Raw genomic sequence first — 26916 nt, forward strand, 5'->3', positions numbered from 1 at the left:
GAAGTGCAGACAAGGGAGAGAAATTCTGAAAACTGCAATAAAAGCAGTTGCTCTTAGGTGGATGGTAGAGAACAGCATGGGTGAGGGACTTGGGAGAGGGAGCTTGAAGGCGAGATGCTCAAATGAAGAAAAGGCAGGCAAAGAAAGAACTGAGGAAGCAAGATCAGAATTTGCAATAACAGCAGTGCCCCCGCCTCGGAGAGTGAGGCAAGGTTTGTCAGAGGGAATAGCCCTTTGGGGTGGCTAGATGTAGGGAGTGCATGTGGTTTACAGAGTGCCAGGTTTCAGCTAGACAGAGAAGATCAAGATTGATATTGGTTATAAGTTTGCTGAGAAGCACAGATTTGTTAGTCAGACAGCAACAATTGAAAAAGATTTGTAGCAGGCAGCATAGGGGGAGAAGGAGTTAGTAAAGGTATGTGCAGCAGATGCTTACCAGTGTTCATTCTGGGAGTGGAGAACGAGTGAGCCCGCTTTGTCCAGGGGATCCAGACGTTAGGTGTCAAAGCGGGAATGAGGTAGGCCTGGAGTCGTATACTTAACACACGTTTCTAAGCAGTTTTTTGTGTGTTTGAACTAAAGTCTAAACAAATAATGTCAACACTAAAATGTCTGCTTATTTTTTTTTAAATTTGGTTTTACAGTGTAGGTGTTTTGAATAGTCTGTCACAATGTACAATAGAGATATTCAAACAAAGGCAGGACAAATAGTAAAGTGAACATTTTGGTTTAATGATTCAACAGAACACTACAGATTTACAATAATTTACCATACAACAAATTAAAGGTTGATCCCCAGACACTGAGACTCAACACCATTACTGAGTCAGCACTGGACATGCTATGAGAGGAAAAGAGGTCTCATACAGTGGGCAATATGTAAAAATCTCATGAAAAGTTAAAATGTAACAATGAAAGCATGTATCTGCTCTAGAGGAAACTGAGATGAGATGGGAGCAAGACAAGCATATATGTGTGTGGTTACAGTATATATGTGTGGAGGTACAGTATAGGTACTCTATATGTGTGTGGAGCTATAGTATGTCTGCCTGTCTGACTGTCTGTGTTTGTTGCATTTACATTTCCACTGATAACTGTTCAAGGGGTACACTTGTCCAATTGTAATGAAACTCACTAGGACTGGTGACAGGGTTGAAATAATGAGGGGCCAAACCATTGGTAACTAGGAAGGGGAGATGTTGCTTTGCTCTATTTGATTTTTTTTTTACAGTATCAAAGTGCTGATCCATCCTACGTGTTTTTGGGTTCTGGTTCTTTGTCCGGTAGTCAAGGTTTGAGTGGAAGGATGTTTTGCTGGCTCTAAGTTAATGTTAGAAATAAGGATAAGGTTATGTTGAAGGTACTATTTGACATGTTTCTGTTTTGACACATTTTGTCTGGGTGTTGCAGATATAGACACAACATATATTTAATTGCTAGCATGCAATTAGATGCATGTATTGCTGCTCAGAAATATTATTATATTATTACATTATTTAGATTTTGTTTAGTGACTGCTTACTAATATTTAGATGCTCACTCTTCTGTAAAGATAAAATGTACTTCAAACGCAGCGTTTTGTATTGAAGAAATTATTTTAATCTTTATTGTGCTTACGAGTACCTGGTTAATAAAAAAAAGGAAGTCAACAATTTTTATGTTTCAAAAATACTGGCATTTAGTTATATCAGAAGACCTAATTTCAACAGACAGTTTTAGACAAAGAATATTAGAAAAAACAGCTGTGTACTAAATGTGAAGACAGCAAGTATCTCCGCATGACTGATATGGCCAGTAGATTAAAAAAAAAAAAAAAAAAAAAAAAAAAAAATGTGGCAGTGGTGAATATTTACTGGAAAACAATGATATTAAAACCTAATTAAGAATACTAGACATGCTATATAAAAGAGTGCCCTAGTAGTCAATTATGTTAACCCCATAAATCTCTCCTCCATACCTGCCAAGGATCACTGCTCTACATCACTTACATTTCCCCGGTACATCCATAAACCCGTCAAGTCACCCTATATATAAAGGCTGATTTGTTCTAAGCTGGTATCAACCAACGTTAGGACAGTATAAAATGCTAAAATATGCTGTAAAGTGAATTAACTCCAATGTCTAGGAATGAAAATATAAAAGCAGGTCTAAACAGATACAACAGATTAACAATCATGTCAAACTTGCAAGACATTTATTTTCTGGTATTTCAAAGTAATTGGTATTAGCAGCCGTTTTTAAAGATTGTACACATAGCTTAAAAGGCATAATTATGTATACTGAAATAACACATAAAAACAACTTTATTTTTAAACACTTAAAATCACGCCTTTTGCTTTATAATACAACACTAAAATCACAGTAGATCCCCCAGTGATCACTGGGGAATTTGCCACAGTCCAGCTTTTCTAGTCCTATGAGGTCCATGCTCTGTGGAATGATCTGACCCCCACCTTTCGAGGCTCGATAGAATACGCGATCAAAGCGCATCCTGCTAACGTAGTTTGCCTTCATGTTGTGGTTTGTTTTCGTATCCCAGGTATACCTGCAGTGCTCAGGTTTTCCAAGGTACTCCCAAATATCACACACGTTGCTGGGTAAACCTCCAACTTTAGCAACCTGTGAACAAATATATATATATATATATATATATCACACGCATATGCCCTCATCCTCCAAGAAATGTTAAGAGTGGGGCTTTGTGGTTTTAAACAACTTAGACACCATGCTTATATACCTTGGTAGCCCTAAAAAGAAAATCCTCTCCTTTTTAATAAGCAAAATATTTTATTTTACTCCCAAAAACGCCTGCAACCTTGTCATGACTGTAGGGGTCGGCAATATACCAAAAAAAATATCATGATATTTCAGATGTTCAAGACGATAAACGGTGTGTGTGTGTGTGTGTGTGTGTGTGTGTGTATATATCACAATATTTGAGCAATATGATCAAGGATTTTTTATTTCTTTTTTTTTTTTTTAAATCCATATTTTGCCAAAAATACAAATTTATCAACAGTATCAAGTTTTAGTCTTGTCTGTTTACATCTAGCCAGCGTGCCAGATAAGGTTTTGAGTCCTTGAGTAATTGATACTGTAAGCATGATTTTCAAAAGGAGCAAAATAAGAACTACATTGATCATTTTAAATCAATGCATATTGCTGAACCTGTGTAGATTGATCATTTTAAATCAATGCATATTGCTGAACCTGTGTAGATTGATCATTTTAAATCAATGCATATTGCTGAACCTGTGTAGATTGATCATTTTAAATCAATGCATATTGCTGAACCTGTGTAGATTGATCATTTTAAATCAATGCATATTGCTGAACCTGTGTAGATTGATCATTTTAAATCAATGCATATTGCTGAACCTGTGTACGTGGATCAGTAAGCGATGGACACTACTAAACCTGTGGTGGTTTATTTTGCATGCGTCAAGTTGAGTTGATTTGTCTATTATTCACATATTATTTTATGTTGAATATTACTTTGTTTGATTACTAACAGCATGTGTTTATGGTTTGGATTTGTGGTTCTTTTGGCTTATTTTCTATATCATTTGTAAGGGTTTTGGTATGGGTGTGTCTGCCCCTTCTCTCATCCTTTTACACTGTGTTACATACATAATCTATTGACCCGATTGTCATTTCTACCTGTGTGGTTCAGAGATTGTTAACCCCCTGTTTTAATGAAATGCTTGTTAATAAACTATCTGCCCCAAGTTGATGGTCTTAGTGTCTTTGTGGTATGATTATTGCACACTCTCCCATCCTATTTTAGATAAATGCATATTAGTAAATTCCGGACCTTCTGATAGAAATAAAAGGTGGTGGCAGCAGCATGCTATCAGTTAGTTAATCCAGTAGCCAAAAAATATAAGGTTTGTAACAGTAAAATGCAACATGACCTTAACATATGGTGTACGATTTAACTACAGCCTTACATTTTAACTGTAATGTCACTAGTACTGTGTTAACTGAGTCACTTTAGTACATGGTTGTTACAGTGGTTATAGTTTTCTGTAAATCTTACTTACTTTTGTGCTTTCCCTTTACTAGTAAACTCATACGCTCCCAAAAAATTTTAAAACAAAAAAGTCAGTTTTTTAAAAACTGTACCAACACTGCACTAATGCAAATACTACTGCATTCTTTATTGATCGCCTTGCTTCAGCACTATAAAGCATCCTGACTCAAAACACAGAATACTGTATTTATTACATAGATTCACCTTCACAAATTTCAGTTGACAGATAGGTAGATTGGCAGGTTAGGTAAAGGCATTTCTATGATCCATTCTCTATCTATCGCATGCAGTATATTCACAATTGACCATTGAGACATGGGGAACTAATGAAGAACAAGAAGCTTGATAAAATGCAGACTCAAGCTGTGCAGAAATATTGCTAAGAGTGTTCTTTACACATATATTTAAATATCATACGTTAATTCATATTTTAATCTGGAGCGCTGCATGTAACAACGTTACCAAATGTACTGAAAACTCTCTCAGATGCAGAACGTGTTGCTGGTATGAAAAAATATTTCTGTGCAAGTTTGCACAGTCTGTGGTTACTTGTAGCCATCCTGAAGACAATATACTACGGCAGGAATTGCATACATTACCTGAACCCCCAAGTTTATACTACCTATGAAGTTCAAATGGATCAGTCCAAAGCTTAATGTTAACAATATAACAATATTGCCGTTTCCCTAGATGGTGATTTAATTACCACCTTATTAACACTACTAACACAACATAAATAGAAATATTAACATGGAAGGAAGTGAGCAAAATATCTGGGTTACACATTTTAGGGTGTTGGTGTTAAGACCCTTTGTTTAGATAATTACAACAGACCCCAATGTGTTCCAATGGTCCATGACGATACAAAAACTGTTACTGCAGATTGAAAAGTTCCAGTTCAGACATCACAGCAACTATTATTAACAGCTCACCGCAGCAAACATATGTTTGCTTGATTAAGGTTATAATGGATATGTAGTAAGTAAACCTTGAGCTAACCTCGTGGTCCCTCAGGTTGGTATCACCTCCAAATATCACTGTAGAAGTCTCAGGTGCTTCTTTGATTTTTGTCAACACTGTCTTCAGCTGGTTCATTCTTTCTCGTGAATGGTCTTTAGTGCTTTCCAGATGGGATGTCATTAAGTACAGCTCATTGCCACAAAAACTGGCCTGTGAATATAACAAATACACTCTCGTTCAAGTTAAATATTCAATGTCAATTTAGTTAACGTGATTAAATTGAACACCACACGGCATTGATTTGCAATTTTGTAAAAAATAATTATCTAAAATAAAACATCTAAAATACTTTCATACATTAAGGCAGGATCTCAATAAAACATACTAGCACTCAACAAAGCATATCTGGTCTTACTGACTAACATTCACTGGGCATTAAAGCCTTGTAAATTAGACACCTGTCCTGTAAAAATGGTAACTTTAAATGGCAAAGAAATCTTCTAACAGCAGGCTATTTTTAATTCTACAAGGGCATATGCACTGTTTGCATTTAAAACGTTGTCCTACCTGCACGGTTAGCAGATTCCTCATCATTGACGTTGAAGGGAAAGGAATTATTTCCGTCTTTAGGAGTTTAACTCTAGACTTCTTCAACATTACTGCAGTAAAATAGCAATCCTCATTTCCTACAAAAAGGAACCACAGATAAAAAAAGCACCTTTATGAACATACTGATCTATCTAAATATTAATCCCTGTTCTATACAACTACTCTTAGCAAATTAAGAATAAGTACAAAAAATCAGTGTCGCATTTACTCACATGTTGTTCAGGCTCTTTAAAGAGCAACTTGTTATGGATCAAAAATATCCAGGGTACGTCAACTAAAGTATTCTTACTATTAAAAATGTACAGCACACCTGTAGCTTCACAAGGACTCAAACATGGCTGGTACACAATGTAACCATTAAACCTGGCCCCCTAGTTGATAAAAGAAATACCACATTTGTTCTATGTTGATGTGATCACTGAAACAGTAGTTTCTGAACACAGGTGAAAGCACAATAGCACAGAAAAGATTATATATATTATAATATATATATATATATTATATATCTCTATATATATATATCATATATATATATATATATTTTAGTATAATATATATATATATATATATATATATATATATATATATATATAAAATCTCTGGTGTGTGGTGTGCTGCATAGGTTTACCTTCAACGATTGTATAACTGACGGCTCTTTTTTTCAGATAGGACAAATACGGTGGTACAACCTCTTGAAGAAACACCACATCAGGACTGTACCTAAAAGAAGAAATTGGAAAAACTATAGCTAACAATAAAATATCACGTTCATATCTACGTATACACTGCTGTGGAAGAGAATAGGCACAGCGTTTGTGTTCTAACCGTGTGTAGGAAAAAATAATACTGCTAACTTAATTATAAATTAATAAGACTGGTCCTTAACATGAACAAATGCGAGTCCGCATCTGGGACAGGGGGGCCTTCAAGTCCGTCTGAAACTGCGGGGGACGGGGGACGGGGGGGGACGGGGGGAGGAATTAAAAAATACCCGTTACTCAGTTTTACAGATGTGCGTGTTATACAAAATTAACAAAGAAAATGTTTTGGTTTACTTTTGCCAGTCTCGTCTTTTTCATCTACGTAAGCTTGTTTGAACAATCAATCTGAAAACGAAACTTGGGGGCGGGACTGCGATGCCTCAATTTCTCATAAAACCACTTTAAAACGGTCATTCAATGGATGAATTGATAATATGACCGTCGTCTTAATCAGGTGACAATAATACGGGAGTTTTTAGAGTGGTCCACCATCAATATTTAATTGCCAAGGTAAAAAGACAAGAGAATGACACTGTTTAAAACGCTACCGTCCCCCGCCTCCCATTGTTCTACTTTTTTTCTGATTTTTTCTCCTTTGTTTTGGTTTCTCAATTAAAACGGAGAAATGTGTTAATTGTTAAATTAGTAACTGGTTATTCTTATTATGGATTGTGATTCAAATGTTATAAGAGTTTGACTGCAGGTGTTTGATCAGGAACAAGGGTGTTTTTTAAACTAGGTAAGTCAGCTATTGAAAAGAAATGTTAGACTTTACAGACGATAAACAGCAAAACTGCGACAGTTTGAAGGATAATTTAGCACAAAACATTAAACAAAATATACAAATACTAGTGGTGCAATCGGCACCCTAATTTAGTGTTCGATTATTGTACAGGCATTTATCAATGATAATTGATGTATTGGCGTTTTATTTTTCAAAATAAAGAACAAACCGTAGGTTTTTTTTACAGAAGATCCAATAACCGAAAAACATTGTTGTGCATAATAAACAAAAAGGCACAAGTTGCATTCAAATTACAACTTATTAAATAAATACAAAGGACTTTGTTTTTAACAACTGGGGAGAATATGCATACTTCAGCATGTCCCTTTAACCGCTGCAGTTATACTCCTCAGTCATTATGACAGTTACATTTTAAACATCAATAGTAAAATTTAAAAAAAAAACTGTCCGATACAAAGTTTTATTGGGGGACCCTGTGCTTTGTTTAAAACTAAAATGTTCCCAGTAAAATTGCCCACACTTGCTTTGAAATCTGCCTCACCTTTCTGAATACATTTGTTGATACAGTAATTTAAAATGAATATTATGTGCATTAGTCATACATGGAAAAGGTTTGATCAATAACATTTCAAAAACTATGTCTGTTAAAGAGATTTATCTGGTCGGTCCATCTGATAAAATGACAGGTTGTAAGTGAAGTAATTTCTGAATTTTTTTTTCTACAAAGTCAAGTTCAAATTTGCTTCTGAAAGTGGTCTAAAATGGCTCAGAATGCATCCGAGTGCATGTACAACCCCAGGCTTTGGGTGGCCTATGCAGACCCCCGGCCAAAAGATTGGTTTTGCCCTAGGAGTTTCAGTCAAAATGACCAGTGCTCACTTTTACCCATGCATGTCCCATAAATAGTTATTTTCCAAGAAGAGTTACTACTTTGTACCTGGCTATCCTTTGTAAACAACGTGACACATACAGGACTTACAGTGCTATGTATGAACATACCCCCCTGGCACGTTCAGCTGGGTTTGTGAGGTCAAGTCCGTCAATGTTCCAGGTCAGCACTGAAAACCTGCTCTTATCCTCTGGCTCTGTCTGGACTTTAGAACCACCGCCTTCAACTGTACTGCTACTTCCACTGGCTGGCTCGTCTTCAGTCAGGTCAATACTGCAGGTCAAGAAGAAACTCCTTTGAAATCAGATGATGTTCAAACCAACAACAACTTCTGTGCTAGGCCTAATACTGGATTTCAAAACGGTATACTGTAAGATTCAGTAAATTATTTACACAGATGCATTTAAGAATTAAGAAAGAAACATCAATACAAAATTAGGAGATTCTGATTTTCAAAACAGAGATGCTGAAAGGCTTCATTCTTGCTGACTAAAACAGGTATGGTGGTTCCCCAGCTACAGGAAAACTGACATTGCTGAGTAGTTTTATTGGACAGCAGGTCCAAGCTTATATAGCTTAAAATGAAAGAAAGACAAATACATTTTACAAAGCTTTTGATCCAGTGCTTAGTGTGATCAAGTGGAATGCATTAACATTGATATGCCCTATTTGGAAGAACTTGCAATATGGCATTAAAGTATAAATAATAATTAAACTTCCGCCTGAAACCAAGTTGTAGCCTAAGTTTTTAGTTTTGAAATATGACTTCTTGTACTGCACTTTGAAAGTCTTAGTAAATATGTGTCAAGATCTAGATGTGTGTGTGTGTGTGTGTGTGTGTATACACATACACACACACAGATAAATTAAATAATGTCTACCCAAATATTGTGCTGAATAAACAAGCATCATATGGCAACATAAAATGAAAACTATTTGTCATAAGATAAGCATGATGACTGATTGTAAGTTACTGATCTATAACCCATTTGTTACTCCACTCTAAAATATAAAGTGGTCCTCACCAAACTAGAGGCTCTGATCCGCACTTCATATTGCTTTTCTTGATCGAATCCAGCTCTGGGGATATATCACAAGGGACTGTCTCAACGTCAGCTTCAAAAAAAGAATGTACTGCCCTCTAAGGATGGAAAAGAAGAAGTTAGAAGAGATGTGTCCAGTGCCATACCGAATCTTAAAGAATAAGTAGTGGGGTTACAAAAAATACAGCGTTATACGTCCCCATGTGTTGCTACAATTTAAATAATGTACCTGCAATTTTTCTTTTCATTGTTAACATCCTGACAACTTTTTACACTTATAACTTTTGAGTCTGTTTCAAAGCGCTTTTCAAAACGGCTGCTCTAGTGCACTGGGGTTTCAGATCTGTTCTCTAAATCATGGATCGTTATTGCTGTGTTACCTGTTTGACAATTTGGGCAATAATCCCTACACTATCAGTGCACTAGAGCAGACATTTTGAAAAGAGTTTTGAAACAAATTTTAAAGTTACATGGTTCAAAAGTTGTCAGGATGTTAACAATGAAAAGATAAATTACAGGTACGTTATTTAAACAGTTGTAGCAACACATGGGGATGTGCAACGCTAAGTTTTTCGGAACCCTGCTACTTAATCTTTAACTCAAGCCTGCAAAACATTACGTGCAATTTGTAATCCATACGCAGTGCAGTTCACAAGCAACTTGATGACACAAATTATTCCCTGTGTGACAAATACAAGAATCGGTCTGTTTACTAGGAACACTTTCTCAACGAGGCATAGATTCCACAAGGAGCCTGTAGAGTACTGTGGTCAATTGGTTAAGAGAGGTTGCCAAAAAAAAAAAAAGGTCTACACTTGTACACTGCTGCATAAAATAAAAAAAGGTTGAATTCACCTCTCGAATATTTTTCTTATAGGTTAAGGCAGGGGTGCTCAACAATAGACGCGAGCCACAGCAATAGATTTCACCGTGAGGCTTGTGCCATACCCATATTTAGGATGGAAAATAATAACACACACAGTAGGGTAGTAAGGGAAACAGCCCTCCTGGTGGACACACAGCATGAGTACTACCCAGCCAGCTCAGGCACTTTCAACACACTTTCAGCTCTCGGTGATGTAGGTTTATGAAGGTTTTTATATTGTATTTGTTTTTCACTGAGACCCTGCTAAAACAAATAATCGCCACATCCTCTTTTTATGCTGCCCTATACACTCAATAGTTAACTCAACATACTGTAGTGGCTGGCTGTGTGTGTGTGTGTGTGTGCGGGGTCCCAAGCAGGGGAGGCGGTATTGTAGCACTTACAAATGCTGCTGTTGGGTCTATCAAGCAAAGGTTATCCTAGACAGCCCTTTTACTGAGTGTTTATTGTGAAGGCAGAATACCTGCCAACAGCAAGTACATCACCCAGACTATGACTCACACAACCGGCAAACAGCCACTCTCCCACCACTCAGCACAACACAGCCAGAGAAGGTGACAAAACATTAAAGAGCTACCTAAACACTACAACAAATACACTGTCTTTCAGCACTCTCTCATGATACAAGTTCAGTGTGTTCTGAAGACATTTTTTATAAAAATGGGAACATGTTATGAATATTTAGTATACATATATTTGGTTAGTCTGCCATTCCGAGTGTTGTCTTTACCACACTGTCTGTAAAGCAGTCTTTCTTTTACATCTTCACTGTTAAAAGTTAAGTGCCTTCCCACTGGACACACAGACATACCATCACAACAATGATGACTGTCTTTATAACTAGTTATAAACCTGTTTGAACGCTTGTTTTCTATCCGCTAATCGGCTGCTGAAATTCTGAACATGGGTCGGATGTTACTGTAAACTCACGGTTGTGATTTTCATATACATACAGTGCTTGCCAATTTATTTTTTAAACAAAAAAGTGGACTTGCACCCCTGCCAGTGTAGTGTGTGTGTGTGGAGAGTAATGGGTGGGAGGGAGGGGGTTAAATACTCACTTTATCCAAAAGTAAACATCGCTAAACAAGACTGCCATTGAACATCTTTTTTTTTTTTCCTGCAAACTAGATAAATGAAAAATATATTTGTTTTCTTGTCTTTTTTGCTGAACCTTCTGATCCCTGTTTCTTGGACACTGTAGAGGTGCCTGCCTGTGTGCTTTGATCTTTTCAACACATCTGTCCCGGATGATTTGATACTTATAAGTGGCTGATTCTTAAAAGTGGACTGATATGATTACTGTGGTGAAGTGCTGCAGAATCAGTATGTTAGTTTGAGAATGAAAGCTTTGTTCCCTGCAGTGTAATGGGTTGACCACTAGATGAGTTCCCACGTGCATGCACACCTCTGAAAAAATCCAGTTGCTTGTTTCCTTAACAAATTAAAGATAATGGTCAATTAGTTAACTGCTTGTTAAAGTTAATGACCCCTCGATGAAAAGGGCTTAGCCTCTAGCTTTGTGATGGGGGTTTAGAGGAGTAAGGAAGTGGAAGCATGTGTGCATTGCGGAATCAGAAGAGAAAGAAAACAAAACCAAAGAGCAAGTAAGAGATCTGTTTGTTCCACTACTACACTGTGCAGATAAGTAAAGTAGTGACAGTGTATCTGTAGTTCTCGGGGGAATGTATGAACTGTTTTGATTTGTATTTGTTTAGTTGAGTAAACGGCTTGACCGTCCTGACGTCAGACAGGGACCACAAGGTATTGTTTAGTTAGCGCTCCAACTGAGAGCTAGCTTTATTTTGTTCGTTTTATTTTATTATCGGTTGTTTCCCCACCGCACTCTAAGAAAAATAAAACAAACACCGGTTTTAAACTGTAAATCATTTACACTGCCCTTGGCCACGTCACATTACAATTAGCAAAGGCGGGCCTCCATGCATCAGCAGTTTAAATACAGTATACAAATGTCAATGGTGCTCAATCACTGAGGACAGTACATCAAAACAAGTGAGTAAGCAACTTGTTATATGTTCACAATTATGTTTACTCAAGACTGCAGAATCTTATTTTACTACAATATACTTGAGAAGTGATCGCCTCGTGAGGGTGCCTAGTTTAACTGCCCCGCGGTGTTAAGTGTAATGGCCTTTGAATTAAAATGACATTACGGTACAGTATTTTACAGTAGGGACTACCATTGCATTTAAGCATCTGTGGCTTACTGATTTTCAGTTGTGATGTAGATTTTCACTAAGTGCAGATGCAAAGCTCTGCAATCCTTGATTTTGTCCCAGTGGTTTTGATCACTATATGTGGTTGATTCTTATAAACGGAGTACACTGTACTAACAGTGCAACATGTTGCCAACATTTCTGCAGCAAAATACATTTTATGGGTGTGATTCGCCAAATATTTTGGTCGCAAATATTTATGGCTTTACAATATTTTGTTTAAATATAGCTAATACGGCATAAGTAAATAACGAAGTAAGATCAAATAATTACAAAATGAAAACAAGGAATCTGCATTGTGCGTGAAGCCCCGCTCGCGTCATGTTTAGCACCAGGGTAACTGGCATCATACTGAAGAATCTTATCCAAACATGCTCTTTCTCATAGTATGGAGTGATCGAACGTAAATTGCCTTTATTTGATCTATTACGCTGTTCCATAGAGAAAATTGCTTCATGGAGACACGAAGTTTCAAGAAGTAAGCTACTAGATTTCCGCGTCAGAACATGAATTTGGTAAGCTAATAATAACAGTAACTTTGGGCTCTCTTTTTATAGGCTGTGGCTATTCCCAATTAACACCAATTATTCCATCTGGAACCGCCGCATTCTCGCATGTTTCTGGCAGGGACAGGAATTAACCCCATCAATGCCAACCACCACCAAAACACACACAAACACCCACACTATTTACAGGCAGTGCTCTTGCTCTACCAGACCTTAATTAGAGCCTTGTATGGCTGGAGATCACATTTTAAAAAGTGTCAATATAATTTTTATAATCATTATCATAAGAGATGTGTATTTTAACTCAACAGGCTTTAAAGGCATGAGGCTATACTAAGATCATAACGATAACACTGAGCAGTATTTTCGTTCGTTTGTTTTAGCCGATCGCTTACAGCCCTGTGTTAGCTAGTTAATAAATGACTTGCATGCTATTTTTCTTGAATGCTTGCCCCTGCATGTCTTGGATGGGATCACAAAGGTGTTTATTTTTATTGTTTATTTATTTTACTTATTATACTGAAAAAAATAACTGCAGTTTAGAAATGCAATGTGCTTAGAGTGTATTGAACCGAACATTGTTTAAGCAAAAGTCAAATCCAGGGGGAAAAACAAACTAAAGATCTGCTGAAAATATTACTATATTTGTATTTATTTTTTATTTTAAATAATGGTAGTTACCTTTAATCTATTTGTGGCATGCTGTTTATATTCTGATGAGGAGACTCCCTGAGTAGTAGTAGTGTAGTTCCAAACAATTCTCCAGGTGGAATCCTCACAGGGTTTTTTGTTTGTATTTTTTATCATAGGGATGCAGTACAGTTTATACATTTTCATTCTGTATATTTTTCCTTTTTTGTTACGCATTTCATGCATCAATAGCACTATACTCTTGAACAATTACAATAATTCTCACAACTGATACTGTCTTTGGCTTCTTGGTGTAATTATGAATGTGTGTACAGTAATGGAAATATTGTATAGGTGTTTTCAATGATGATTGGGCTTCATAAGGTGAAGGATCCTGAAAAGGTCAAGGAGGGCAATTTGAGTTGGTGTCAAATTTCGATGACCCGCCTCAGTCACGTTTATGACATCATCTCAGGTGAGGTGAGTCAGGAAATAGACCCACTAGACTTCCCTGATGAAAAACCAATGGCACTTTGTCGCACTAAACATCAGAGCCAGGGTCAACTGTACATATTAAAGTTGCTTACATTTACATGGTAACATTCCTGTCTAGAGTGAAGAGATATACTGCAAACACTATTTTATCTCCAACATAACATATGCCTTTTACGCTGTTCTGTGCATGGGTAACATTTTGATTTAATTTTGCTGTTGGGTCGTTAATGGGGAATGTTCCATACTGCTACAATAGTAAGGATTTAAAAGTATGTACTGTATTACAGTCGTCTGTTTTGGCAAGTGGTATTTTCAGAATCCTATTGTTCTGAATTAAAATACTTCTGTTGAAAATACAGTACTATACCAACAAAACCAACTACAGTACATCTAAATAGAAACCTGCTTATTTTAAAACACAGTACTTTCGGCTATGTAATTTTCTCCGTATCTCTTTTGTGCTCCCTGAAAAAAAACTTACAAAGTTTGCAAAGGGCAAAAATGAATCAGTTATGCGTCACATTCGTTTAACCATCACTGAGTCTTAAGTCAAAATGTGACAGTGTTGGATATGAGTGTTGGATATGAGTGCTGACTTCGGAACTACATAATTTTGCCCCACCCCACCACTGACTCTTTCCCCAAGTTTTGTGCTAAAGTTCGGGATCACCTGATCCACAAATTAGCACAGTGCATTTTTACATTGCAATTTGGTATTCAATTGCTAAGAGTCTGAGAGTACCGTACTAGGAAGTGCTGTAATACGCTGTTTAGTCCCAAGATCCGTAAGCATTTAAACTAGAAAGGAAGGGGGGAGAAATCAACAAAAAAACAGAAGGGAGACCGCATCAAAACAAGAACAACAACTCAGGTAAGACAACCATTAAATGTATTTATCTAAATGCTAGAAGTATCAGAAACAAAATTCTAGAACTTGAAGCTACTGCACTAACAAGTAACTATGATGTGATAGGTGCTACTGAAACTTGGTTGTCTGAGAGTGATGGGGACGAATATAATATTTGTGGGTATACACTGTATAGGAAAGACAGGCAGGACAGAAGAGGAGGAGGGGTAGCGCTATACATAAGAAACAGTCCTGAAGCCCAGGTGTTAAACCTGGACAAAGAAAATAAAGCCGAATCAGTATGTGTCAGAATATCGGACACAAATTGAAAGGGCATAATAATAGGAGCATGCTATAGACCGCCAGATTCAGACAGTGAGCAAAATAATCTGTTATACAATGACATTAGAAATGCATGTAGCAAAGGAGAAGCCATACTAATGGGGGATTTCAACTTCCCCCATTTAAAATGGGAAAACCCGGTGGGTAGCACGAAGGATGAAATTGAAATGGTGGAAATGACAAATGACTGCTTCCTAACACAATTTGTCAAGGCACCGACTAGAGGGGAGGCATGCCTTGATTTAGTCTTTTCAAATAACGAAGACAGAATAACTAAAACAGAGGTCAGAGAACCACTGGCAAACTCAGAGCACAACATGGTCTCATTTGAAGTGTTTTTTAAAACCCCAAAAGTAATGACTAAAGCTAAGGTTTACAATTTTAGAAAAGCAAACTATGAAGGTATGAAACAGAGACTAACAGAAGTAGATTGGAGTAAAATAGAGAAAACACCCACAGAAGAAGGATGGTTGTTCTTCAAAAATGTAGTACTAGAGGCGCAAAACAATTACATCCCTAAAGTAGACAAATCTAAATGTAAAACTAAATTGCCAAAATGGTTTAATAGATCAATTAAAAAAAATATTCAGCGAAAAAAGGCACTTTACAGAGCATTAAAAAGGGACCAAAAAGAAAGTACGCAGAAAGAGTACACGGAACTGCAAACGCAAGTCAAAAAGGAAGTTAGAAAGGCCAAGAGAGAAATAGAAATGAACATTGCTAAGGGAGCTAAAACCAATTCCAAAATGTTTTTCCAATATTACAACAGCAAGAGAACATTCAAAGAGGAGATTAAATGTTTAAGAGATACAAATGGCAAAATCGTAGAGGAAGAAAAAAAAATAGCAAATATATTAAATGATTACTTTTCACAAGTTTTTACAAAGGAAGATACTGACAACATGCCCCACATGTCATCCAGTTCCTATCCAGTTTTAAATAACTTTAGCATAACTGAGGCAGAAGTGTTAAAGGGACTAGGAGCTCTTAAAATAAACAAATCCCCTGGGCCGGATGAGATCCTCCCAGTAGTACTCAAAGAAATGAAAGAAGTAATTTACAAACCGCTAACCAAGATCATGCAGCAGTCTCTTGACACAGGGGTGGTACCGACAGACTGGAAAATTGCAAACGTAATACCGATCCACAAAAAGGGAAAAAACTGAACCAGGTAACTACAGACCAGTAAGCCTGACTTCTATTATATGCAAACTTATGGAAACTATAATAAGATCCAAAATGGAAAATTACCTATATGGTAACAGGGTCCTGGGAGACAGTCAACATGGTTTTAGGAAAGGGAGATCGTGTCTAACTAACTTGCTTGATTTTTTTGAGGATGCAACATTGATAATGGATAATTGCAAAGCATATGACATGGTTTATTTAGATTTCCAGAAAGCTTTTGACAAAGTCCCGCACAAAAGATTAATTCTCAAACTGAACGCAGTTGGGATTCAAGGAAACGCATGTACATGGATTAGGGAGTGGTTAACATGTAGAAAACAGAAAGTACTGATTAGAGGAAAAACCTCAGAATGGAGTGTGGTAACCAGCGGTGTACCACAGGGATCAGTATTAGGTCCTCTGCTATTCCTAATCTACATTAATGATTTAGATTCTGGTATAGTAAGCAAACTTGTTAAATTTGCAGACGACACAAAAGTAGGAGGAGTGGCAAACACTGTTGCAGCAGCAAAGGTCATTCAAAATGATCTAGACAAGATTCAGAACTGGGCAGACACATGGCAAATGACATTTAATAGAGAAAAGTGTAAGGTACTGCACGCAGGAAATAAAAATGTACATTATAAATATCATATGGGAGATACTGAAATTGGAGAAGGAATCTATGAAAAAGACCTAGGAGTTTTTGTTGACTCAGAAATGTCTTCATCTAGACAATGTGGGGAAGCTATAAAAAAAGGCTAACAAGATGCTCGGATACATTGTGAAAAGTGTTGAATTTAAATCAAGGGAAGTAATGTTAAAACTGTACAATGCACTAGTAAGACCTCATCTTGAATATTGTGTTCAGTTCTGGTCACCTCGCTATAAAAAAGATATTGCTGCTCTAGAAAGAGTGGAAAGAAGAGCAACCAGAATTATTCCAGGTTTAAAAGGCATGTCATATGCAGACAGGCTAAAAGAATTGAATCTGTTCAATCTTGAACAAAGACGACTCCGTGGCGACCTAATTCAAGCATTCAAAATTCTAAAAGGTATTGACAGTGTCGACCCAAGGGACTTTTTCAGCCTGAAAAAAGAAACAAGGGCCAGGGGTCACAAATGGAGATTAGACAAAGGGGCATTCAGAACAGAAAATAGGAGGCACTTTTTTACACAGAGAATTGTGAGGGTCTGGAATCAACTCCCCAGTAATGTTGTTGAAGCTGACACCCTGGGATCCTTCAAGAAGCTGCTGATGAGATTCTGGGATCAATAAGCTACTAACAACCAAACGAGCAAGATGGGCCGAATGGCCTCCTCTCGTTTGTAAACTTTCTTATGTTCTTACTAAATTCCAAAGTGCATCGCAGTTGATCATGCGTGTTTACCCTATAGATTGTTGTTTATTTTATTGTACACTTATTTAAACTGATTAAAAAACACGTATTTAAAAATATTATTTAAGTGGAAATGCAACAAGCAAAGCACATACTTCTATATCCCAGTCATTTTCAGCAAGGTATCCTTGTGCCACAGCATTATCTGAGCTCGTTATCAAGGCAAATTCATCGCACATGCGGGTTCTCTCGGCCACCACAGCCAATTCTGATTGCTGCATTTTGTCTTCAGTATCTTCCATTTTTTAAATTAACTTTAGTTAAAATGTAATAATAAAAACAGAGTCTATCTTTCGCCTTACGATTCCTGAACCGAATCAAACCAATCCAACCCGCCAGCAACAATATGACGTGTTCCTACCGTGTGTCCCCCTCAATTAGAGCCGAGTTGACACTCTACTTCCACGAGCAGTGTAAATGGATCTGGAGTACTTTGAACCTAGACTTTCATTTTTTGACATAGACATAGACATTTAGTGCCAACACTAACTTTATTATTCACATACTAATATATCTGTGCTAGATGTACTGGTTGTTTTATAAAATGTTATAACGACTCGCTTTGGAAGAGCATGCTTGTTACAGAAAGGCTGCTTTAAATGATATATTAATAAAGTAAAGTACTTTATATTGTATATATTATTTATTACAGTTAAATCATGCAGTGTATGCTTGTTTTCCAAAAGTTGTAATGTTTTATCCCAAAGCGGAACCAAAGTTTCAAACAGAGGTTGCATTAAGTATTAAAAAGACAGTGGGCTCTGCAGTGAGAAGGTCAATATTGATGTTCGGTATTTGAGCAGAAGGAAGTTTTGCAGTATTGGTTTATTTTGATAATAATAATAATAATAATAATTTACATCACTGTTTGTCAATGGGTTCCATGTCTCTCAGCTGTCTTAAACAGTTAATGAGAGCGATGATTGACTCTCCTGGCTTTGATCGAGTATTAAGTAAGGTAATGAAGACTGAGGAATCATTTTTAAGTTTTCACATTGGGTTGTTGTGGTATATATTGGTATATTTGTCTGGTATACAGTAGGGCAAAGTGTGTCGTACGTGTGTGCTGTTTTTAGGCGATTCATAATGTATTATATGAATTGTGTTACATGTACAGGATGTATTTTAATACAATTTTCCTCAGTATGTACAACCTGCGGTGTTACCTAACTAATTACTGTACTGAATATATTTTAACCTCGTGGAAGTTAGAACCTAGCAACCGGGAATCAGAATTCAGAAGCGGGAATATGAGATTTAAAAAACCAAAAAAAAAAAAAAAAAAAAAAAAAAAAAACAACAACATAAAATAGAAAGTCTTAGTCAGCTATCAGAGAACTGAAAAATGCAATCAACTGTACAGTAATTGATGGAATAGCACCACACTTCAAAACGTTAACACCGCAAAGAAGGCACTGTCCACACTGTTGCACAGGCATGGGCACCTAACTTTGTTGGGAGGCAGACGAAGACCTGCCGAGTGTAGCTGCTAAGAAGCTCTGGGAAACCTCATTTTTACTGTTCAGTCCTTTTCAAGTTATGTTTTTTGTAATCGTTAACTCACAAAACTGGACATGTGTTTCAATATAAAATACAGAATATTTACTAACTGAGCGCCAAATGGTAGAGCCAGTTCCAGTGGCAGATCTACACAGTGCTGTTCAGTACCTATAATTCAGACATGCATCTTATTAAAGGGAAGTGCTAAACAAACCATAACATGTACAACATGTACAATGCGAGAGGATGTTTTTCACGTTTTGTCATCAGGCAATGCTGAGCTCAGTTATCAAAGTGAAACCAGCTGCTAGGAGAATTTCGGAAAATAAACACTCACTGTAACAGGGTAATGTTTGGAGCTGATAGGTTGAAACAATAAGACCCACCCTCACATGGCAATGCTTAGTATTAATTGAAACACTAATGCCAGCCCCAGATGGCAGGGTTAATTGGCTGAAACAGTTTATTCATGATACTAGTACCCACAGCGCAGATCAACCATGCTCATAAACATTAACAAGTGAAAAGTTGTGAGTGCGGCCGCACTACAAGCGCACCGAATTCTCGCATTGTTGGTCACCAAAATAAACGAATCAATAAAAACAGCAATAAAAAATGGATGCGCCACTTGGGGAGAGTACGTGAAATCCACCCGCATTTGGCAAGTGCTAATTTAGAACACTGCAATTCCTCCAAAAGAGATTTCACTATGTCATCGACCCTAGTAGTAAATATTGAGGAGTCAGCATTTATTTCTACATTTTTTACATAATATACCTAGGGCGTCTGATTTTCGGGTTCTACCCGATTTAACGAATGCGAGTTTAAATTATTAGTAAGTACACACGTTTCCATATCAAAGCTGAATATTAATATCAGCAAAGAACAACTAAGTTACAAGTTTTTAATGAAAATATTGTAGCCAACTTAAGTAAAATCAGGCTTGTGTGATTTTGAAATGGCACTATATATTTACTGCTGCTTAATGTAAGTTAAAACAAATAAAAGATATAGATGGGAATTGAACTTCAACTTGTTTCCCGCAGCAACATAAACCTGCTAACTTCTTATTTCATTTTTTAAATATCTGATTCTCTCTCTTCCTTACCTCTGTTCTTTTAATAATGATCTGATATTCTCTTCCTTAAGATAATTGTGGGAGTTATAAAAAATATGTGCCTATTAAGTATTAATATTTCATTGAGTCATCTCTCCTGACCGCCTGCCGAGTTCACTTCCACGTAAAAGTTTTTGTTAGCTAGCGTTAGCCAGGGTGCAGTCCTTGGGTCAAACCAATATATTCGTGTAGGGAGAACTTATTATTTATGTTGTAGCAGAATGGTTAAAAGGCTATGTGCTTCATTCATGGCAAAGTAACTGTTTAACTTGGTGATTCTTATCACAGACTCTGTGCCAACAAGTACAGGTGATTATATTGTGATAGCATCTGTGTCAACAAGTACATGTGATTATTTAAGAAATAACCCAAGACAATTCTTACCACACACCCTGGGTGTGTTGTGATTCACGAAGCTGCAGGCCCAGTGCTGTCAACCACCCAGGAAGTGTGGTAAGAGAATTCACCCTGGAGTGGGTTATTTTGCTTATAAAATGGCTACATTATATTTTTTTTGTTGAAAATAATTACACAAACTAGCTTTTTTAAAGAAAAAAGTAAGAAATATATTATGTATCCTTTCACTGAGAAAAAAGTCCCTGAAGACTGTTTGTAACATATTTTGTACCTTTTTATTTGCCATAAACACTACATTGAACATTGCCATTTATAGTAACATTTTCAAGATGAAATTATGTTTGTGAATTGAAAGCATACTGATTTCCCACATCTGAGGGAGGATTCATGGAGCAGCCAAACACACTGCACTGGCACTGGAGGGAGGGGCTTCCGAGTGTTTTTATTTATTTATCTATTTATTTATTTATTTGTAGGAAATGATCCTACTCAGGCTTTGCGGCCTTCAAGAGAAGCTGACCAATACTTTCTGAGGCTGTTTTCACACCGATGCCGGTAACTGGCATAATTTCCTTAGATTGTAAACCAGCATTAGATGACATGTGGACTAAATGAGTCACAATAGAATTCAATGCCGAACCCGACCTTGTTTAAAAGCCCAACGGTTGTGTCAGCGAATAGCAGAAGAGATTTTAATTTTGTTTTAAATATGTTTCTGAAATCGGAGGGTAGTGGTGAGATGTATCTGTTGTATCACGTTTAAATATTGCATACTTGCTAGTCAGTTTTATAAGGCGCTATTTAGTTTAATAAGTAGGTGCCGCTGCTGCATATACAGTATATTACATGCTGAGTGAGACTTGCATGGTGGTTTCTCAAATGGCTTTTGAATAGTGTTACTGCTACTGCTTGCCTCAGAGTTTTCTTTGTTCTGTTCTCTGAATAAATTCCACAGTATATTTGCCAGTTTTTCTGTAATCTTAGTAACAGATGAAGAAAAAAACAGATTGTTGAGTGATTTAAATGCTGTTTCAGTTGTATGTTGATATTACCTGTAGATAATTGTTACTATTAAGGCGTAGTAATATTAATAGATCAGGTAAGCAAATTGGTCTATGATGTCATAGTCATGCGGTAAGACAATTCTTACCACATGGTCATGTGATCTTGTTCAGCCAATCACAGCACTTAATTTATCCAAACCAATTTATAAATTGTGACACAGCGTCTGTGTCAGCAAGTACAGGTGATATAGTTTGTGATGCAGCATCTGTGTCAACGAGCACAGTGCTGGATTGCAACAGCTGTGGATAAGTTAAAGCTAATGTTGATTTTACACATTACTTTTTCTCAGGCTGCACCAGCTCTGATAGTAATAACGTAAGACTAGTTGTTGCTTAAAATGTATGCATAGATTTCAGTGGTGCTGGAATAATTTTTATAGTGGGGGTGCTGAAAGCCATTGTACAAAACTGTAACCCCTGTATATGATGGAAGAATGTGCACAGCACTTCAATCCAGGGGGTGCTGCCGCACCCCCAGCACCCCTAGTTCCAGCACTTCTGATACCTTTAAGGAAGTGTAAGCTGTTTGTAGAAACAAAATATAAGATGACACGGCAACTTCTGCGAGAGCTTCTCTTTCAAGATGATTTTGTTCATAGTTTTTGTCGGCAGCGAATCCTGCGAGACCGCATACATTCTCTCTCGATAATTCCAGGACTAATGTTGGCTACAATTTTTTTTAATTAAATCCTATTACATAACGTTTCTTGTAGGATTTAATAGGATAATAACATATTATAGAAATAATTTTAAAGTTGCTATATGATCCAATAGTAATTATTTCAATTTCTGAAGCATTCCTATAGGATTTTTTCACCAGGGTTATATTTTAATGTATCATTAAATGTGTATATTTATTATCCGTAATGGCTCAGAGACCCAGAACATTAATTAACATTATTAAAGTTGTACTGATTAATAATTTATAAACTCTCCTAAGACTTGGTTTTAAATTTCAGTATTGAGTATTCAGTAGCGATTCCCTGTACAAAATATTCTTGAATTAGCCGTCTTCTGTCTGTCACAGCTGTCTTGTCAGCTTGTCTGTCACAACGCACACACACACACATATATTATGTTTGCCCTCGCAGCATCCCAATTCACAAAAAGGCACTGATTTAATTTTAAGCAAGCCCTCTGAAGTATCCTTGCTTCTAATTGGATACCGAGCTGTGATGATGTCACGACTTAGTATGAACCACTCTTAGTGATAAACTAACAAAGTATTATCTTAAGTATATGTGGTGCAACTGAAATAAGAGATGCTTAGTTATAAACTAACTAGTAACAATTAAGGACTTAGCAGAGACTTTACGTTCTAACTTAGGAATGAACTTACGCATAGCTGGTGCAACCCAGCCCAGGTGATTATATTGTAACACAGCCTCTGTGTCACCATATAATCACATGTACTTCTTAACACACATGCTGTGTCACAATTGAATCACCTGTACTTGTTGACACAGAAGCTGTGATAAGAATCACCAAATTAAACAGTTACCATTCTGATACCATCTAGGTAAAAGTGTTGTAACTATGAAAAACAATGGGGTACGCATCACTGTGAACAGTGCCTTCACAGTATTAACGATTTGAAATTTGCTGCTACAAATGTTGTATTATCTCAATTTATAATCCTGACAAATACAGTAAAATTATCATTCCGATCTATATATCTGGCTTTTAATAATATCTGATCTCCGCTTCTGAATTATGATAGGCGATTGCTAGCGGTCATATTTGAAAACTGTAAAAAGTTTCTTTCATGGTTTCAGATACTAACTTGGGTATTGTCGCAGGGCGTCTTACCTGTGCTATTCTGTATGATCCCCCTTTAGTTTTGCAGTCTGCAGTCAGCAGTGTTGTTTAAAATAGAGGTTTAGTGTACTGATTTGATGTGACCAGTCTGCAAGGTTTTTAAATTGTTCTGGAGGGACACGGGACTGTTCACCAGTGATTCCCACCTTCAGTCACTCAATCCTTATTTCTTATATAGCGCTTTTCATGATAAATCATTTCAAAGCACTTTACAGATAAAAAAAAAAAAATAACTTCAGATATTAATGAAATCAATTTAGAGAAATTGTAAAAAAAAAAAAAAAAAAAAAGTGATAAAATACCCCTTTAAATTACATCCATTAAAATAGCAAGTCATTTTAATTCTTGCTTTAAAAAGCAGTGACAGAAATGAGTTTAAAATAGGATGATACATTATCCCTTTAAAATACATATGCTAAATTTTAAAAATGTTTTAATTTTACTTTAAAAGGAGCAGGAGATGGTGCCTCCCTTAAAAATCGTGGCAGATCATTCCAAAGATAAACGCTCTGCCACTGCCTTCTTTCTGTGTCCATGGAATATTAAGCAACCTTTGTCCTGTGATATAAGAGATATATACGAGTGCGACTTGGGACATATGGGACTGGCAAACCTTTTAGCTCTCCGGGAGCAAGGCAATTTAAAGCTTTGTTGAAAGCTGGTCTTTAGTCATCATTTTATTATTCTGTGTTCAGTCTTAGCCATAGAAGCACCTTCCAGCCTAAAACCGGATGTATATTGAAGATATCCAAGTCTTGCCCATACGTGTTAGGAATTAATCAGTCACATGGGGGACATTTTCCAAGGCCTGTATTGGATTGTTGCAGATGTGCTGGGCTTGAATGTGTTACATCCCTCCCTCAATGTACACATTGCAGAAGTTAGTTGGCTATAGAAAAAGGCCCTACTTCCTGCAAATATCAGTTTTTTTTTTTACTCTGGCTTCTATTTCATTACTGAAACAACTGAATATTTTATGTACAGTGACTTCAGTACTTTTATTTGTATATTTAGGTGGCTCTTGTTTCAGCTAGCCCTGGAAAGGTGGTCTGTGAAATGAAAGTGGAAGAGGAGCACACAAACCGCGGAGGCACGCTGCATGGAGGCTTGACTGCAACCCTGGTAGATGTGATTTCAACAACAGCATTGATGTACACAGAGCGTGGAGCCCCAGGTGTCAGCGTGGACATGAATATAACGTGAGCACTTTTCACACCACTTTCAATGGACCGCTTAACCAAATTTATCTTGAAGTGTGCAGTAGTTTTAGCTGTTTTAGCTGAAATCAGATCACATGACCTACATCAAAGGTACCAGGCTGCATTCATTTATCTTAAGCATTGTATTTGAAATATTTGCATTTGAATAAACACCAAACTACAAGCGAAGAAAAAGATTCTCCCAGAGCTATCTTTTATTCATTTTAAATTACCGAAAACTATGGTTATGAATGGGAACTTCACAGAATGTAATACGCTGGGTGGAAATAAACAGTTGAAATAAAGTAGAACTAAAACTACAGATTGAGCAAAAAATGTATTTATTTATTTATTTTAAATAAGTTAACTTCTTAAAAGGTTTGGCTGGGTCTCAGTGTATTTCAATTCAGAATAAAATGTTTTTAAAATGGTATTTTCTAGCCATTTTTCTTATTCCACTGTAGAGCCACAAGTCATGTTGCAATTGAAAGAAGGCAATTGTGGTTTGGCAGTTTTCTCATATTATTCTAATACAAAACAATTGTTTTAAAATAACTAAGAAACTTACTACATCATTTTAAATGTAACTTCAGTTTGCTTCACTGTAATTTTTATTTGTACCATTTACCAGGTACATGAATGCAGCAAAGATCGGTGAAGATGTTCTTATTACGGCACAGGTTCTGAAACAAGGCAAAACTCTTGCTTTTGCTACTGTAGATGTGACCAGCAAAGCTACTGGAAAACTCATTGCTCAAGGACGACATACAAAGCACCTGGGAAACTAATATGCCAATGGTTCATTCCATTAAAACATAACTGACAACAGTTATACTGACAAAGCACTAGCATCACATCTTTTACACTATGACTGTAAATACACTGTGTAACAAAAAAAAATTTTTTTTTTTGTTCCTGGGTAGTAAGTGTTATTTCCTAATTGCTTATGCCTCAAAAGTATAGAAAATGGCTATTAATACATAATCATAGTCACATAAAGTCAGAAAAAAACAACAGATGTAAATACAGTACAGTAAATACAGTATAATTGTAAATCTCGAACAACTACTCACTTCTAAATCTTTTGTAGTCATCTTTGTATTACTTTAGTATAAATACATGTTAATTTGGATTCATATGTTGTTTTTTTCTGAATTTATGTGACTGAAAAGACACACATTTTCCCATTTTCCCATTGGAAATAGTGATATTTTGAAATATCACTGTCCTGGTCACAAAAGCAAAGTTTGTGGGGAATAATAGCCATTTTCTATACTTTTGAGGCATAAGCAATTAGGAAATAACACTTACTACCCAGGAACAAAAATTGTGTTACATAGTGATAACAAAGGAAACAATTAATGTATATATTTCTGCAATATCTGCTTGCCTAAATGTAAAGTCAGAATTGTTAAAAACAAATAAATACAAAAACTTGTCAGTATGAAAGTATTATTTATATTCTTGTTGGTCTGCCAAGAAACTGGTTAACATTGCACAAGGAAATATTCATGTTTTTCCTTTGTGTCCCATCTCCTGGGTATCTACAAGACCTCTGCATTTTATATTGTTCGTTCTTTAAAATGTGTATATATCAAAATATCAGATGGCCCTACCAAACAGAAGTAAATGTATTTATTAGTTGTCCTCCTAAGTGCTAAATGTAAGGGATAATGGCTCTGGTGTGGTGTGTTACAAGGTTATAATGGAACTCCCGAGTCATTAAAGCCTCAAACCTGAAGTCAAGGGCATTATTTGAACAAGGGAGTTACATTTTTGCCAAGGAACACACCACAGCAGTGCCATTATCACTATTGTACTACAAAGTTGTAGGGCTGCGTTTGAAGGTTTGTTCGCTAGCCAGATTCAAAGGTTGTTTTAAACCTTCGAAGATTCATCAGACTCCATTAACAGAGTTTTATTTTTTTTTTCCTGTTAACAGAAACTGTTTGACAATATATGAATGCTATAAATAGCACATTAAATGTTAAAATTTGATCTTTTGATTTGTATAATGCATATTACATAAACAAAAGTTGTATTAAAATCAGCTACCAAATCATTACACGTAGCAACTACATGGTGCCGCTGCCGTGTATGGAGCATGATATGTTATCCAAAGCACTGTGATGGTACGATTGTAGTGCTTCAGTAAAATATGTACCGAGTATCTACAGTACAAGACAGTGTAAGAGAAGTGCTATGGTAGAATATGTTTGAAACATATCAAATATATGATAACACCAATAATTTAAATTAAAAAACTGAGCACCTTCGTTGTCGCCCCCCCCGGTGTTACCCCGAAGCAAAC

General features: G+C 36.5%; 2 protein-coding genes across 3 annotated transcripts; one reads left to right on the forward strand and one right to left on the reverse strand.

Annotated features, from left to right (window-relative positions):
- Positions 1–711: 711 nt before the first annotated feature.
- tdp2b (tyrosyl-DNA phosphodiesterase 2b) lies at positions 712–17897 on the reverse strand. 2 transcript variants are annotated; one of them, XM_041245128.1, is made up of 7 exons: positions 17646–17897; positions 9023–9138; positions 8088–8270; positions 6231–6322; positions 5561–5679; positions 5033–5203; positions 712–2619 (listed from the first exon to the last, which is right to left on the reverse strand). In XM_041245128.1, the coding sequence occupies exons 1-7, from the start codon at positions 17790–17792 to the stop codon at positions 2338–2340; spliced, it is 1110 nt and encodes a 369-aa protein (XP_041101062.1). In that variant the 5' UTR covers positions 17793–17897; the 3' UTR covers positions 712–2337. The 2 variants fall into 2 exon arrangements, 1 of the variants encoding a protein (XP_041101062.1); XR_005949937.1 differs by lacking the exon at positions 712–2619 and adding an exon at positions 2627–3336 and having other exon boundaries at positions 3379–5203.
- A 410-nt stretch (positions 17898–18307) lies between these two features.
- acot13 (acyl-CoA thioesterase 13) lies at positions 18308–25556 on the forward strand. Its single transcript, XM_041245129.1, has 3 exons — positions 18308–18508; positions 24421–24605; positions 25237–25556. The coding sequence occupies exons 1-3, from the start codon at positions 18425–18427 to the stop codon at positions 25391–25393; spliced, it is 426 nt and encodes a 141-aa protein (XP_041101063.1). The 5' UTR covers positions 18308–18424; the 3' UTR covers positions 25394–25556.
- The last annotated feature ends 1360 nt before the right edge of the window (positions 25557–26916 follow it).

Source organism: Polyodon spathula, chromosome 3 (assembly GCF_017654505.1).
Source record: "Polyodon spathula isolate WHYD16114869_AA chromosome 3, ASM1765450v1, whole genome shotgun sequence".
NCBI lineage: Eukaryota > Metazoa > Chordata > Actinopteri > Acipenseriformes > Polyodontidae > Polyodon > Polyodon spathula.

Coding starts and splice junctions, on each gene's coding strand:
- acot13 (XM_041245129.1), top strand. CDS start 18,425: ATGGGTTCCATGTCTCTCAGCTGTCTTAAACAGTTAATGAGAGCGATG. Junction 18,509..24,420: donor TTGATCGAGTATTAAGTAAG/GTAATGAAGACT, acceptor TTGTATATTTAG/GTGGCTCTTGTTTCAGCTAG. Junction 24,606..25,236: donor AGCGTGGACATGAATATAAC/GTGAGCACTTTT, acceptor ACCATTTACCAG/GTACATGAATGCAGCAAAGA.
- tdp2b (XM_041245128.1), bottom strand. CDS start 17,792: ATGGAAGATACTGAAGACAAAATGCAGCAATCAGAATTGGCTGTGGTG. Junction 9,139..17,645: donor AAAATGACTGGGATATAGAA/GTATGTGCTTTG, acceptor TTCCATCCTTAG/AGGGCAGTACATTCTTTTTT. Junction 5,204..5,560: donor GGAATCTGCTAACCGTGCAG/GTAGGACAACGT, acceptor TTATATTCACAG/GCCAGTTTTTGTGGCAATGA.